Below are 12524 nucleotides of genomic sequence, written 5' to 3' on the forward strand. Positions count from 1 at the left end.
TAGGTTCAATGGCAGGAAGCAGCATCAAAAACTAGAAGACATGAAGACATGATATTAGACTGGCATGAGGGAAACTTGGAAGTCTTGGGAATAATATTTAATCCCACATTACTTGATCCATGGGTAATAAATACAAGAAAAAGACTGGAACATATTAATACATTACTGGGAAGCTGGAAAAAAAGACATCTATCATTAACAGGTACAATCACAGTTTTTAAGACTCTGTCTTGTTCAACATTAGTTCATATATTTTCAGCACTTCCAAACCCACCTGATAAATTTATTGGAAAATTTAATAAACTATTTTATACATTCATTTGGAATAACAAACCAGACAAAATAAAAAGATCTGCCTTGATAAGGAAATATGAAGAAGGTGGTCTGAGAATGATAGATACCAGCCAATCTATTGATTCATTGAAATGATCATTTTTAAGGACAAGTTTACAAAAACTGACTTCGTCAACATTAAAGAACTTCCAATCAAAACAGACATTCCTATTGGGAGCAAATATTGATAAGTGTATTACTTTGAAAATTCCCTTTTGGGGGGACATATTGAGTATTTGGGGTAATTACTACAGAAAACAAAGTTGACAAACAACGTATTGACAAAATTTTATCAGATCCATAATGGTTCAATCACCAATATAAAAATAATTTCATTCTAAAACTTTGGTTTAATAAGCGTATTCATAGTTTAAAAGTTTTATATAGCAACAACAGATTTTGAATATTTGAAGAATTACAAAACCAATTTCAAATTAAAGGTACTATACTTGACTACAACAGAGTAATGCTAAATATCCCTAAATCATGGAAAAAAGCAATAAATGGCAGATCTTCTATCACAGCTAACTTATGTATACTTTAAAGTTTTTTTGAGAGACTTGTTGATAAGAACAAAGGGCTCGAGAATATTTTATGATAAACTCATAGCTATAAACTAACTTTCCTCTGATGTGTGATAAATGGGAAAATTAACTTAATCAAAGCATTTTATTGAATAACGCTTTCTCTAATTGTAGATTGTGTACCAATGATGTTAAACTAATAGATTTCCAGTACAGAATTAAAAATAGAGCTGTATATACCAAAAAGGAATTATGGAAAATGAACTTAATAGATGATGATAAATGCTCATTTTATGTCTCTGAATCTGAAAACTTATACCATGTGTATGTAGAATGTGTTTTTGTAAAGGAATTTTGGTTAGAAATTGAAATGTACTTTAACTCGAAACTTGCTTATGATATTCATATTAGCATTCTGGATAAGTTATTTTGCTACAACAAAAACAACTACCTATTCAACCTCATAATTCTTCTTGCAAAAAAATACATTCACCAGTCAAGCACTAAGAAAACTCCATTATGCTTTCCTTTTTTCATAAAATGTTGAGAGATGTATGCATAAAAAGATTCATCGCAATGAAAATAGTAGTATTAAGAGATTCGACAGAAAATGGATGGAATTATCAGCCTACTGATTATAATTTCTCAGTCAATCAATAGATGTACTTATCCATATCTGATCATGTTTTAAGATTCCATGAATAGCTACATGTATATACCTCATGTACCAATGTTACATATATGTCTACTGAATTTAAATAAAAATATTTAAAAAACAAAACAAAACACGTTCTTATAATTTCTGACTCTTTAAGCTCCATAAAACAAATTCAAAATAAATACTTATATTGAAACATATAACTCCAACTGGAGAAAATCCCTTTTCACCAAACCTCCAATACCTTTTAGTATTAGATATATGGTTAGAACAAACACATACACCACTATCAACAATCAGTCAATCTTGTTGCCTTGGAAACAGGAACTTGTTCTTTTTAAATTCAAAAATAGCAAAAAGCACCACTTCAGCCCTTGATTAATACATGTACCAGGTTTACATGAAAAGTCTTTCCCAGTTTTCAAGTTGTGCTCTGGAAACGACACCTACCCCCACCTTTTGACACTAACTCCAAATTGTTTCCATGGAAACAAGAAAATGAAATGTCCCAAATCTGTAAAATAGCAAAGGGCACCTCTTTGGAATCTGTTTGATATATCAGTATTTTGATGGCAATTTAGAGTCAAGTTTGAGATATTTCATGAGAAATAAGAATTTGGTTTTCTTTACTCAAAATGGAGAAGGAAATGTATAGTTATAAAATGCTTATCATGGAATCTAAACTATGACAAATCCAAAGAAAGTTGAATACTTCACGTGGCAGAAAGGCGGTAGGCAAGTCCTCCTCCATGGCTTCAGATACAGACTCAACAACCAGCGGCTGACTTGTGTTCACTGGAAATATGCACAGTGCCAAGGATTAGTCAACACAGCAGTGTCAACTCAATGCAGTTTATTCTGCAACCATAACATCGACAGAAAAACCGGAAGGCCCGGTTCAACCAAAAGTTGGAATAAACAAAAGCGAACGCGGATGCGTGTAATGGCACAGGGTGGCTGCCTGGGCAAGTGTACCACAGTGGGTCAGTACCAAGTAAGCTCAGATGGTTCATGGTGCCCGTCCCAATCCCTTAAGAGGACTTACACTGAGAGGTTGCGGACAAATTCATAGAAGGATTCAGACTCCCCTTGAATTCCTTAGTGCTGCTGGACAACTAAATAACTCTATTGACATGTGACTTTAAAGATAGGTGTTAAAGTGACAATACAGTGAGACATATTTTATATAATATATATCTACATTTTTAACTTGTAATGATAACTTTATACTAAGAACCATAACAATTTGAAATGTGAACATACAATGTTATTTATAATGTTAAAAATGTTATATTTGGGATAACACTTTCTAAGCCTCGGTGGCTGAGTGGGTTAGATCGCTGAGTTTGTGAGCTTGTGGTTAGGTGCCTCACTCTATTTGTCAACATAATTCTGATCTCTAGAGCGGCATTACTGCCATCAATCAATCATCTAAACTGTGACTTGACTTTCAGTGCATATCTTTAGTTATTATGATTATTTATTCTGAACTCTATTTTGTCATGGTTAATGGAAAAATGCCTTATGAGTGACCTCTATTGTGCTGACATGTCTAGTGTGAGAGGTTAACATGCAGATTATATACAGATGATGTGAAAATCTGTCATTTTACTATATTTATTATGCCTGTTTTGCATTATTTTTTTTTCACATTTGAAAATCTATACTGCATTCACATTTCATACAACACAAGTGCATTTGTTAGGCGCTGTTTTCCATCCACTCTGTGGTTGCTAAAAGCACACTTATTACCCGTTCAATGGATCAGTGTGCACTTAACAAACATACTCAGCTCCCTAGGGAGTATACAACCCAAACTGCTTTGAGGCACTTGCAGGTTAACCGTCACATTGACATCTCATCCTACTGGGTACCCATTCACTGCTGGGTGAACAGAGTCACATTTCAAAGGCACAGGACCACATGCCACCAGCTCATGCATTCTGATACAGATATGATAAATGATCCATAATTCTTATATTAAAACAACTATCTTGACACTTTACTTTGCAGACTCTGAGTTTCTATCCAAATTGATCCTATGAAAGTGTTTGAGAGGAGTAGGTATTGTACAGTATCAACAGAGAATCAGGGCATTTAATTGTAAGGTTCTTTGTACAAAGAGATTTAAACACAGACTACATCTATATTATATTATCTAGTTCATCTGTACTTTCAGCAAGAGGGGATACAGCTGAGTAGTATAGGAAGTCCCAATTACAAGATTCATATTATTAACATCAAATTTAATGACATAATGTAATATAATATATATTACAAAAACATGGCTGCACTCTCATATTTTAAATGAAGAATTACTACCAGGTTTCCGCAGTGCATTTACTCCAGATATATCTACAAGGGTCGCGGGTGTTGCCATCTATATTAATGACAACTTATTTACTAAATGCATGGATAACTTATTAATAGGACTCAAGACATTTTGGATGAAAATCACTTGTAAGAAGGAACACCTGTTGATCTGTGATAGGGATGTTGTAACATACTTAAAGTAGTCAATGCTGGGGCTTGATTGATATGTTAATGGTATTGATTCAATGCTAGCAGGTAATATTAATACAGATTGATTACCTTAGTATCTTTAAACCATTAGAATATTTGCAGGCAACTTTTGGTCTTCATCAAATTATTATTGAACCCACAAGGATTACTCAGCACCCCTGAACATTTATTAGTATTTTACTCTTCAGGTGTTCTTGGGCCTGTGAATGGCGACCATTGTCTCGTACATGATAATCTGATTAACTCTAAACCCCCTGACCTGAGTTGTACAAGAAAGATGTATTATAAGTTTGCTTGACAAGGTGGAATTAATGAGGTATTTGTGTAAGTATAACTGTATGCTCACCCTACGGAAGGTGCCAGATACACCAACAATGTCCTTAGCCACAATTACAGTCAGTCAGTCAGTCAGTCAGTCAGTCAGTCAGTCAGTGGTTTAATGTGACTTTAGACAATACTACATTAATATCATGGTGGAGGAAACCAGAAATGGGCTTCACACATTATACTCAGTTGAACCTGTACCTGGCATGACAAGTGGACACTTTAACCCTGAGGCTACCAGGAGACACTGAGGCTGACTACTACTATTTTCATGAGGAAGACAACCACATCAGATTCAAGTTCAACTCAATACCTTTTCAGTGACATAAACTGTTGGACAAAACAAAGAGTGTGCATGAAATCATACCAAATGCAGCACCAGTTTATTGTATTCCTCCACAGGTGCAGGTTTTAATAAAAAAAACAAATAAAAAGGTACCCAGAAAGGCTTGTCTCATTCTCTGTGACTATCCAATCATCCCAGGGTGACTGCTGTATGTGCTGTATGTCAGGTCCATAGAACCCATGTAGTCAGCCAACTGTAGCCCGGTGGTCGGGATGTGTGAGCTGGCTTACTGTGTGTCACTTTACCCAGTACACAGTGCTGACCTATACTGCTGGATATACCTATTGGTCATTGCTCTACACTGAAAACCTACTAGTTCTATCCTCAGATTGTCCAACATGCTTGTCTTACCATACTAGCTGTGCCATAATGGTTACAGTGAGCATCAATGTGCAAATCTGTCAGCATCCCAGCTGAGTGTATGATGATACTCAGTTCAATAAACATGATAAAACAAAACATGAAAGATTCAAATCATATTTTGTATGCATTTATTAAAAATCCCACCTGTCCAAAACATACATTTACCCACAATTAAGATGCCGACAACCCCGTTGTTTAATTTGGCGTGTTGGGCGTGGCAGAAAGAGTGAACAGAAACTGAAGCTCTCTCGTGGACAGAGCTTTTTTTCGATTTTCTGTTGCTGCAAAGACAATTTACCTTTGCACGTTCTGCTCAATACAACCTTAATATAACTTACCTACACAATGTGAAAAGGACTCGTCATATTCCTCTCTATTGTATAATATGCAATCGGCGACTTTAGGTGACTGGCGCGAGGGAGCCATGGCTGCAATGGCTGCAAGGAAGTCGTACAATTCTGACTGGAAGGAAATGAACGCAAGAGGACGTTGGCAGCGTTAAGATGGTCTCCGAAGAGACAAATAAATATGTTAGGAACAAAAGCTAAGGACCCAGACCAATGTAAATAGCACGCAAGCTAGTAGTAAAGCTTTTTGTGAAATTTTGTGAAAGGAATTCTCCCTGACGTGGCATATTAGTGGGCCGTCGTTGATAAAAACTAGTTCCAAAAAAATGGAAATGATCGTTCCCCATGTTTGAATTGTCAGTAGTGTATGGAACATTCTGTGGAATTATCCCGTGGCCGTTCTTTGTCCAAACTGTCTCTAGTCGCGACGCGGTGCTGTACGAAAGTTTGCACTATTTTCTCTTTTCTGGGGACCATCACCAAAATTCTCTTGACTTTTTGTTTGTTCCAATAAATGTTTCAAGGTGTATACTGAGGGCCATTCAAAGTGAAATACATTGTTTCTGTGAGACGGTGGTAAGACATAAGGGCGGGGACGAACTAAAGAGCAAGGTGTGAAAAAATCCATAAAGAAAGCAAACGTTTCATTTCTTGTCTTGTCTTCGAGTTTAGAACATTTGACGTATGAAACACAAGGTCCAAAGTTCATCTGTTGCGTTTGATTGGTGTAAATGCATATCGGACATAGACATACAGAAACACATACACATACATTTATTTCAGTAATGTAAAGCCTCAGGCCCATACTACAATTGAATTGTTTTTTCCCCAAGCATTCTAGTATACGAAGAGTTGGTACAATATGTTTTACAAAGTTCAGGAATATTGTTCAAAGATATACAGTATTCAGATATATGCATTGAAACTTTGCATGCGGGTAGACCTTGACCTGGAGGTCACGTTTTCACCGTCCTTGACCCCCGCTCACCCCTGGGAGTGGAGCTATGGGCGATCAAAGACGATCTCAACATTGGCTCCAAAGTGAAAAATGTTCGGTTCAGTATGTCCCAAATGACCTGAGGAGTCGACCAGCCAAGTCTGAGACTCCTACCATGAAATGACCTTTTTGGTCAAAAATGCTGTAAAAAGACTATAAGTCTAACACCTAGTACTCCAATGACACCAAAAATTAAAAATTCTCGCAGCGCATTGAAACTTTGCATGCGGGTAGACCTTGACCTGGAGGTCACGTTTTCACCGTCCTTGACCCCCGCTCACCCCTGGGAGTGGAGCTATGGGCGATCAAAGACGATCTCAACATTGGCTCCAAAGTGAAAAATGTTCGGTTCAGTATGTCCCAAATGACCTGAGGAGTCGACCAGCCAAGTCTGAGACTCCTACCATGAAATGACCTTTTTGGTCAAAAATGCTGTAAAAAGACTATAAGTCTAACACCTAGTACTCCAATGACACCAAAAATTAAAAATTCTCGCAGCGCATTGAAACTTTGCATGCGGGTAGACCTTGACCTGGAGGTCACGTTTTCACCGTCCTTGACCCCCGCTCACCCCTGGGAGTGGAGCTATGGGCGATCAAAGACGATCTCAACATTGGCTCCAAAGTGAAAAATGTTCGGTTCAGTATGTCCCAAATGACCTGAGGAGTCGACCAGCCAAGTCTGAGACTCCTACCATGAAATGACCTTTTTGGTCAAAAATGCTGTAAAAAGACTATAAGTCTAACACCTAGTACTCCAATGACACCAAAAATTAAAAATTCTCGCAGCGCATTGAAACTTTGCATGCGGGTAGACCTTGACCTGGAGGTCACGTTTTCACCGTCCTTGACCCCCGCTCACCCCTGGGAGTGGAGCTATGGGCGATCAAAGACGATCTCAACATTGGCTCCAAAGTGAAAAATGTTCGGTTCAGTATGTCCCAAATGACCTGAGGAGTCGACCAGCCAAGTCTGAGACTCCTACCATGAAATGACCTTTTTGGTCAAAAATGCTGTAAAAAGACTATAAGTCTAACACCTAGTACTCCAATGACACCAAAAATTAAAAATTCTCGCAGCGCATTGAAACTTTGCATGCGGGTAGACCTTGACCTGGAGGTCACGTTTTCACCGTCCTTGACCCCCGCTCACCCCTGGGAGTGGAGCTATGGGCGATCAAAGACGATCTCAACATTGGCTCCAAAGTGAAAAATGTTCGGTTCAGTATGTCCCAAATGACCTGAGGAGTCGACCAGCCAAGTCTGAGACTCCTACCATGAAATGACCTTTTTGGTCAAAAATGCTGTAAAAAGACTATAAGTCTAACACCTAGTACTCCAATGACACCAAAAATTAAAAATTCTCGCAGCGCATTGAAACTTTGCATGCGGGTAGACCTTGACCTGGAGGTCACGTTTTCACCGTCCTTGACCCCCGCTCACCCCTGGGAGTGGAGCTATGGGCGATCAAAGACGATCTCAACATTGGCTCCAAAGTGAAAAATGTTCGGTTCAGTATGTCCCAAATGACCTGAGGAGTCGACCAGCCAAGTCTGAGACTCCTACCATGAAATGACCTTTTTGGTCAAAAATGCTGTAAAAAGACTATAAGTCTAACACCTAGTACTCCAATGACACCAAAAATTAAAAATTCTCGCAGCGCATTGAAACTTTGCATGCGGGTAGACCTTGACCTGGAGGTCACGTTTTCACCGTCCTTGACCCCCGCTCACCCCTGGGAGTGGAGCTATGGGCGATCAAAGACGATCTCAACATTGGCTCCAAAGTGAAAAATGTTCGGTTCAGTATGTCCCAAATGACCTGAGGAGTCGACCAGCCAAGTCTGAGACTCCTACCATGAAATGACCTTTTTGGTCAAAAATGCTGTAAAAAGACTATAAGTCTAACACCTAGTACTCCAATGACACCAAAAATTAAAAATTCTCGCAGCGCATTGAAACTTTGCATGCGGGTAGACCTTGACCTGGAGGTCACGTTTTCACCGTCCTTGACCCCCGCTCACCCCTGGGAGTGGAGCTATGGGCGATCAAAGACGATCTCAACATTGGCTCCAAAGTGAAAAATGTTCGGTTCAGTATGTCCCAAATGACCTGAGGAGTCGACCAGCCAAGTCTGAGACTCCTACCATGAAATGACCTTTTTGGTCAAAAATGCTGTAAAAAGACTATAAGTCTAACACCTAGTACTCCAATGACACCAAAAATTAAAAATTCTCGCAGCGCATTGAAACTTTGCATGCGGGTAGACCTTGACCTGGAGGTCACGTTTTCACCGTCCTTGACCCCCGCTCACCCCTGGGAGTGGAGCTATGGGCGATCAAAGACGATCTCAACATTGGCTCCAAAGTGAAAAATGTTCGGTTCAGTATGTCCCAAATGACCTGAGGAGTCGACCAGCCAAGTCTGAGACTCCTACCATGAAATGACCTTTTTGGTCAAAAATGCTGTAAAAAGACTATAAGTCTAACACCTAGTACTCCAATGACACCAAAAATTAAAAATTCTCGCAGCGCATTGAAACTTTGCATGCGGGTAGACCTTGACCTGGAGGTCACGTTTTCACCGTCCTTGACCCCCGCTCACCCCTGGGAGTGGAGCTATGGGCGATCAAAGACGATCTCAACATTGGCTCCAAAGTGAAAAATGTTCGGTTCAGTATGTCCCAAATGACCTGAGGAGTCGACCAGCCAAGTCTGAGACTCCTACCATGAAATGACCTTTTTGGTCAAAAATGCTGTAAAAAGACTATAAGTCTAACACCTAGTACTCCAATGACACCAAAAATTAAAAATTCTCGCAGCGCATTGAAACTTTGCATGCGGGTAGACCTTGACCTGGAGGTCACGTTTTCACCGTCCTTGACCCCCGCTCACCCCTGGGAGTGGAGCTATGGGCGATCAAAGACGATCTCAACATTGGCTCCAAAGTGAAAAATGTTCGGTTCAGTATGTCCCAAATGACCTGAGGAGTCGACCAGCCAAGTCTGAGACTCCTACCATGAAATGACCTTTTTGGTCAAAAATGCTGTAAAAAGACTATAAGTCTAACACCTAGTACTCCAATGACACCAAAAATTAAAAATTCTCGCAGCGCATTGAAACTTTGCATGCGGGTAGACCTTGACCTGGAGGTCACGTTTTCACCGTCCTTGACCCCCGCTCACCCCTGGGAGTGGAGCTATGGGCGATCAAAGACGATCTCAACATTGGCTCCAAAGTGAAAAATGTTCGGTTCAGTATGTCCCAAATGACCTGAGGAGTCGACCAGCCAAGTCTGAGACTCCTACCATGAAATGACCTTTTTGGTCAAAAATGCTGTAAAAAGACTATAAGTCTAACACCTAGTACTCCAATGACACCAAAAATTAAAAATTCTCGCAGCGCATTGAAACTTTGCATGCGGGTAGACCTTGACCTGGAGGTCACGTTTTCACCGTCCTTGACCCCCGCTCACCCCTGGGAGTGGAGCTATGGGCGATCAAAGACGATCTCAACATTGGCTCCAAAGTGAAAAATGTTCGGTTCAGTATGTCCCAAATGACCTGAGGAGTCGACCAGCCAAGTCTGAGACTCCTACCATGAAATGACCTTTTTGGTCAAAAATGCTGTAAAAAGACTATAAGTCTAACACCTAGTACTCCAATGACACCAAAAATTAAAAATTCTCGCAGCGCATTGAAACTTTGCATGCGGGTAGACCTTGACCTGGAGGTCACGTTTTCACCGTCCTTGACCCCCGCTCACCCCTGGGAGTGGAGCTATGGGCGATCAAAGACGATCTCAACATTGGCTCCAAAGTGAAAAATGTTCGGTTCAGTATGTCCCAAATGACCTGAGGAGTCGACCAGCCAAGTCTGAGACTCCTACCATGAAATGACCTTTTTGGTCAAAAATGCTGTAAAAAGACTATAAGTCTAACACCTAGTACTCCAATGACACCAAAAATTAAAAATTCTCGCAGCGCATTGAAACTTTGCATGCGGGTAGACCTTGACCTGGAGGTCACGTTTTCACCGTCCTTGACCCCCGCTCACCCCTGGGAGTGGAGCTATGGGCGATCAAAGACGATCTCAACATTGGCTCCAAAGTGAAAAATGTTCGGTTCAGTATGTCCCAAATGACCTGAGGAGTCGACCAGCCAAGTCTGAGACTCCTACCATGAAATGACCTTTTTGGTCAAAAATGCTGTAAAAAGACTATAAGTCTAACACCTAGTACTCCAATGACACCAAAAATTAAAAATTCTCGCAGCGCATTGAAACTTTGCATGCGGGTAGACCTTGACCTGGAGGTCACGTTTTCACCGTCCTTGACCCCCGCTCACCCCTGGGAGTGGAGCTATGGGCGATCAAAGACGATCTCAACATTGGCTCCAAAGTGAAAAATGTTCGGTTCAGTATGTCCCAAATGACCTGAGGAGTCGACCAGCCAAGTCTGAGACTCCTACCATGAAATGACCTTTTTGGTCAAAAATGCTGTAAAAAGACTATAAGTCTAACACCTAGTACTCCAATGACACCAAAAATTAAAAATTCTCGCAGCGCATTGAAACTTTGCATGCGGGTAGACCTTGACCTGGAGGTCACGTTTTCACCGTCCTTGACCCCCGCTCACCCCTGGGAGTGGAGCTATGGGCGATCAAAGACGATCTCAACATTGGCTCCAAAGTGAAAAATGTTCGGTTCAGTATGTCCCAAATGACCTGAGGAGTCGACCAGCCAAGTCTGAGACTCCTACCATGAAATGACCTTTTTGGTCAAAAATGCTGTAAAAAGACTATAAGTCTAACACCTAGTACTCCAATGACACCAAAAATTAAAAATTCTCGCAGCGCATTGAAACTTTGCATGCGGGTAGACCTTGACCTGGAGGTCACGTTTTCACCGTCCTTGACCCCCGCTCACCCCTGGGAGTGGAGCTATGGGCGATCAAAGACGATCTCAACATTGGCTCCAAAGTGAAAAATGTTCGGTTCAGTATGTCCCAAATGACCTGAGGAGTCGACCAGCCAAGTCTGAGACTCCTACCATGAAATGACCTTTTTGGTCAAAAATGCTGTAAAAAGACTATAAGTCTAACACCTAGTACTCCAATGACACCAAAAATTAAAAATTCTCGCAGCGCATTGAAACTTTGCATGCGGGTAGACCTTGACCTGGAGGTCACGTTTTCACCGTCCTTGACCCCCGCTCACCCCTGGGAGTGGAGCTATGGGCGATCAAAGACGATCTCAACATTGGCTCCAAAGTGAAAAATGTTCGGTTCAGTATGTCCCAAATGACCTGAGGAGTCGACCAGCCAAGTCTGAGACTCCTACCATGAAATGACCTTTTTGGTCAAAAATGCTGTAAAAAGACTATAAGTCTAACACCTAGTACTCCAATGACACCAAAAATTAAAAATTCTCGCAGCGCATTGAAACTTTGCATGCGGGTAGACCTTGACCTGGAGGTCACGTTTTCACCGTCCTTGACCCCCGCTCACCCCTGGGAGTGGAGCTATGGGCGATCAAAGACGATCTCAACATTGGCTCCAAAGTGAAAAATGTTCGGTTCAGTATGTCCCAAATGACCTGAGGAGTCGACCAGCCAAGTCTGAGACTCCTACCATGAAATGACCTTTTTGGTCAAAAATGCTGTAAAAAGACTATAAGTCTAACACCTAGTACTCCAATGACACCAAAAATTAAAAATTCTCGCAGCGCATTGAAACTTTGCATGCGGGTAGACCTTGACCTGGAGGTCACGTTTTCACCGTCCTTGACCCCCGCTCACCCCTGGGAGTGGAGCTATGGGCGATCAAAGACGATCTCAACATTGGCTCCAAAGTGAAAAATGTTCGGTTCAGTATGTCCCAAATGACCTGAGGAGTCGACCAGCCAAGTCTGAGACTCCTACCATGAAATGACCTTTTTGGTCAAAAATGCTGTAAAAAGACTATAAGTCTAACACCTAGTACTCCAATGACACCAAAAATTAAAAATTCTCGCAGCGCATTGAAACTTTGCATGCGGGTAGACCTTGACCTGGAGGTCACGTTTTCACCGTCCTTGACCCCCGCTCACCCCTGGGAGTGGAGCTATGGGCGATCAA

At 41.0% G+C, this 12524-nt stretch overlaps 1 protein-coding gene across 3 annotated transcripts in view; it reads right to left on the reverse strand.

Annotated features, from left to right (window-relative positions):
* The window catches only part of LOC124126957 (ankyrin repeat and protein kinase domain-containing protein 1-like), a 30609-nt gene extending 24943 nt beyond the window's left edge, over positions 1–5666 (reverse strand). The window contains exons 1-2 of one of the 3 annotated variants that reach the window (XM_048396576.1): positions 5410–5666; positions 2228–2310 (exon numbers count right to left, since the gene is read on the reverse strand). In XM_048396576.1, the coding sequence (XP_048252533.1) occupies positions 2228–2310; positions 5410–5497 (171 nt within the window). In that variant the 5' untranslated portion in view covers positions 5498–5666. The remainder of the gene's footprint in view (positions 1–2227; positions 2311–5409) is intronic. The other 2 variants (XM_048396575.1, XM_048396577.1) reach the window with 2 other exon arrangements.
* Positions 5667–12524: the final 6858 nt, after the last annotated feature.

The sequence above is a fragment of the Haliotis rufescens genome, unplaced genomic scaffold, assembly GCF_023055435.1.
Source record: "Haliotis rufescens isolate VD_foot unplaced genomic scaffold, xgHalRufe1.0.p SCAF_153, whole genome shotgun sequence".
Lineage (NCBI taxonomy): Eukaryota > Metazoa > Mollusca > Gastropoda > Lepetellida > Haliotidae > Haliotis > Haliotis rufescens.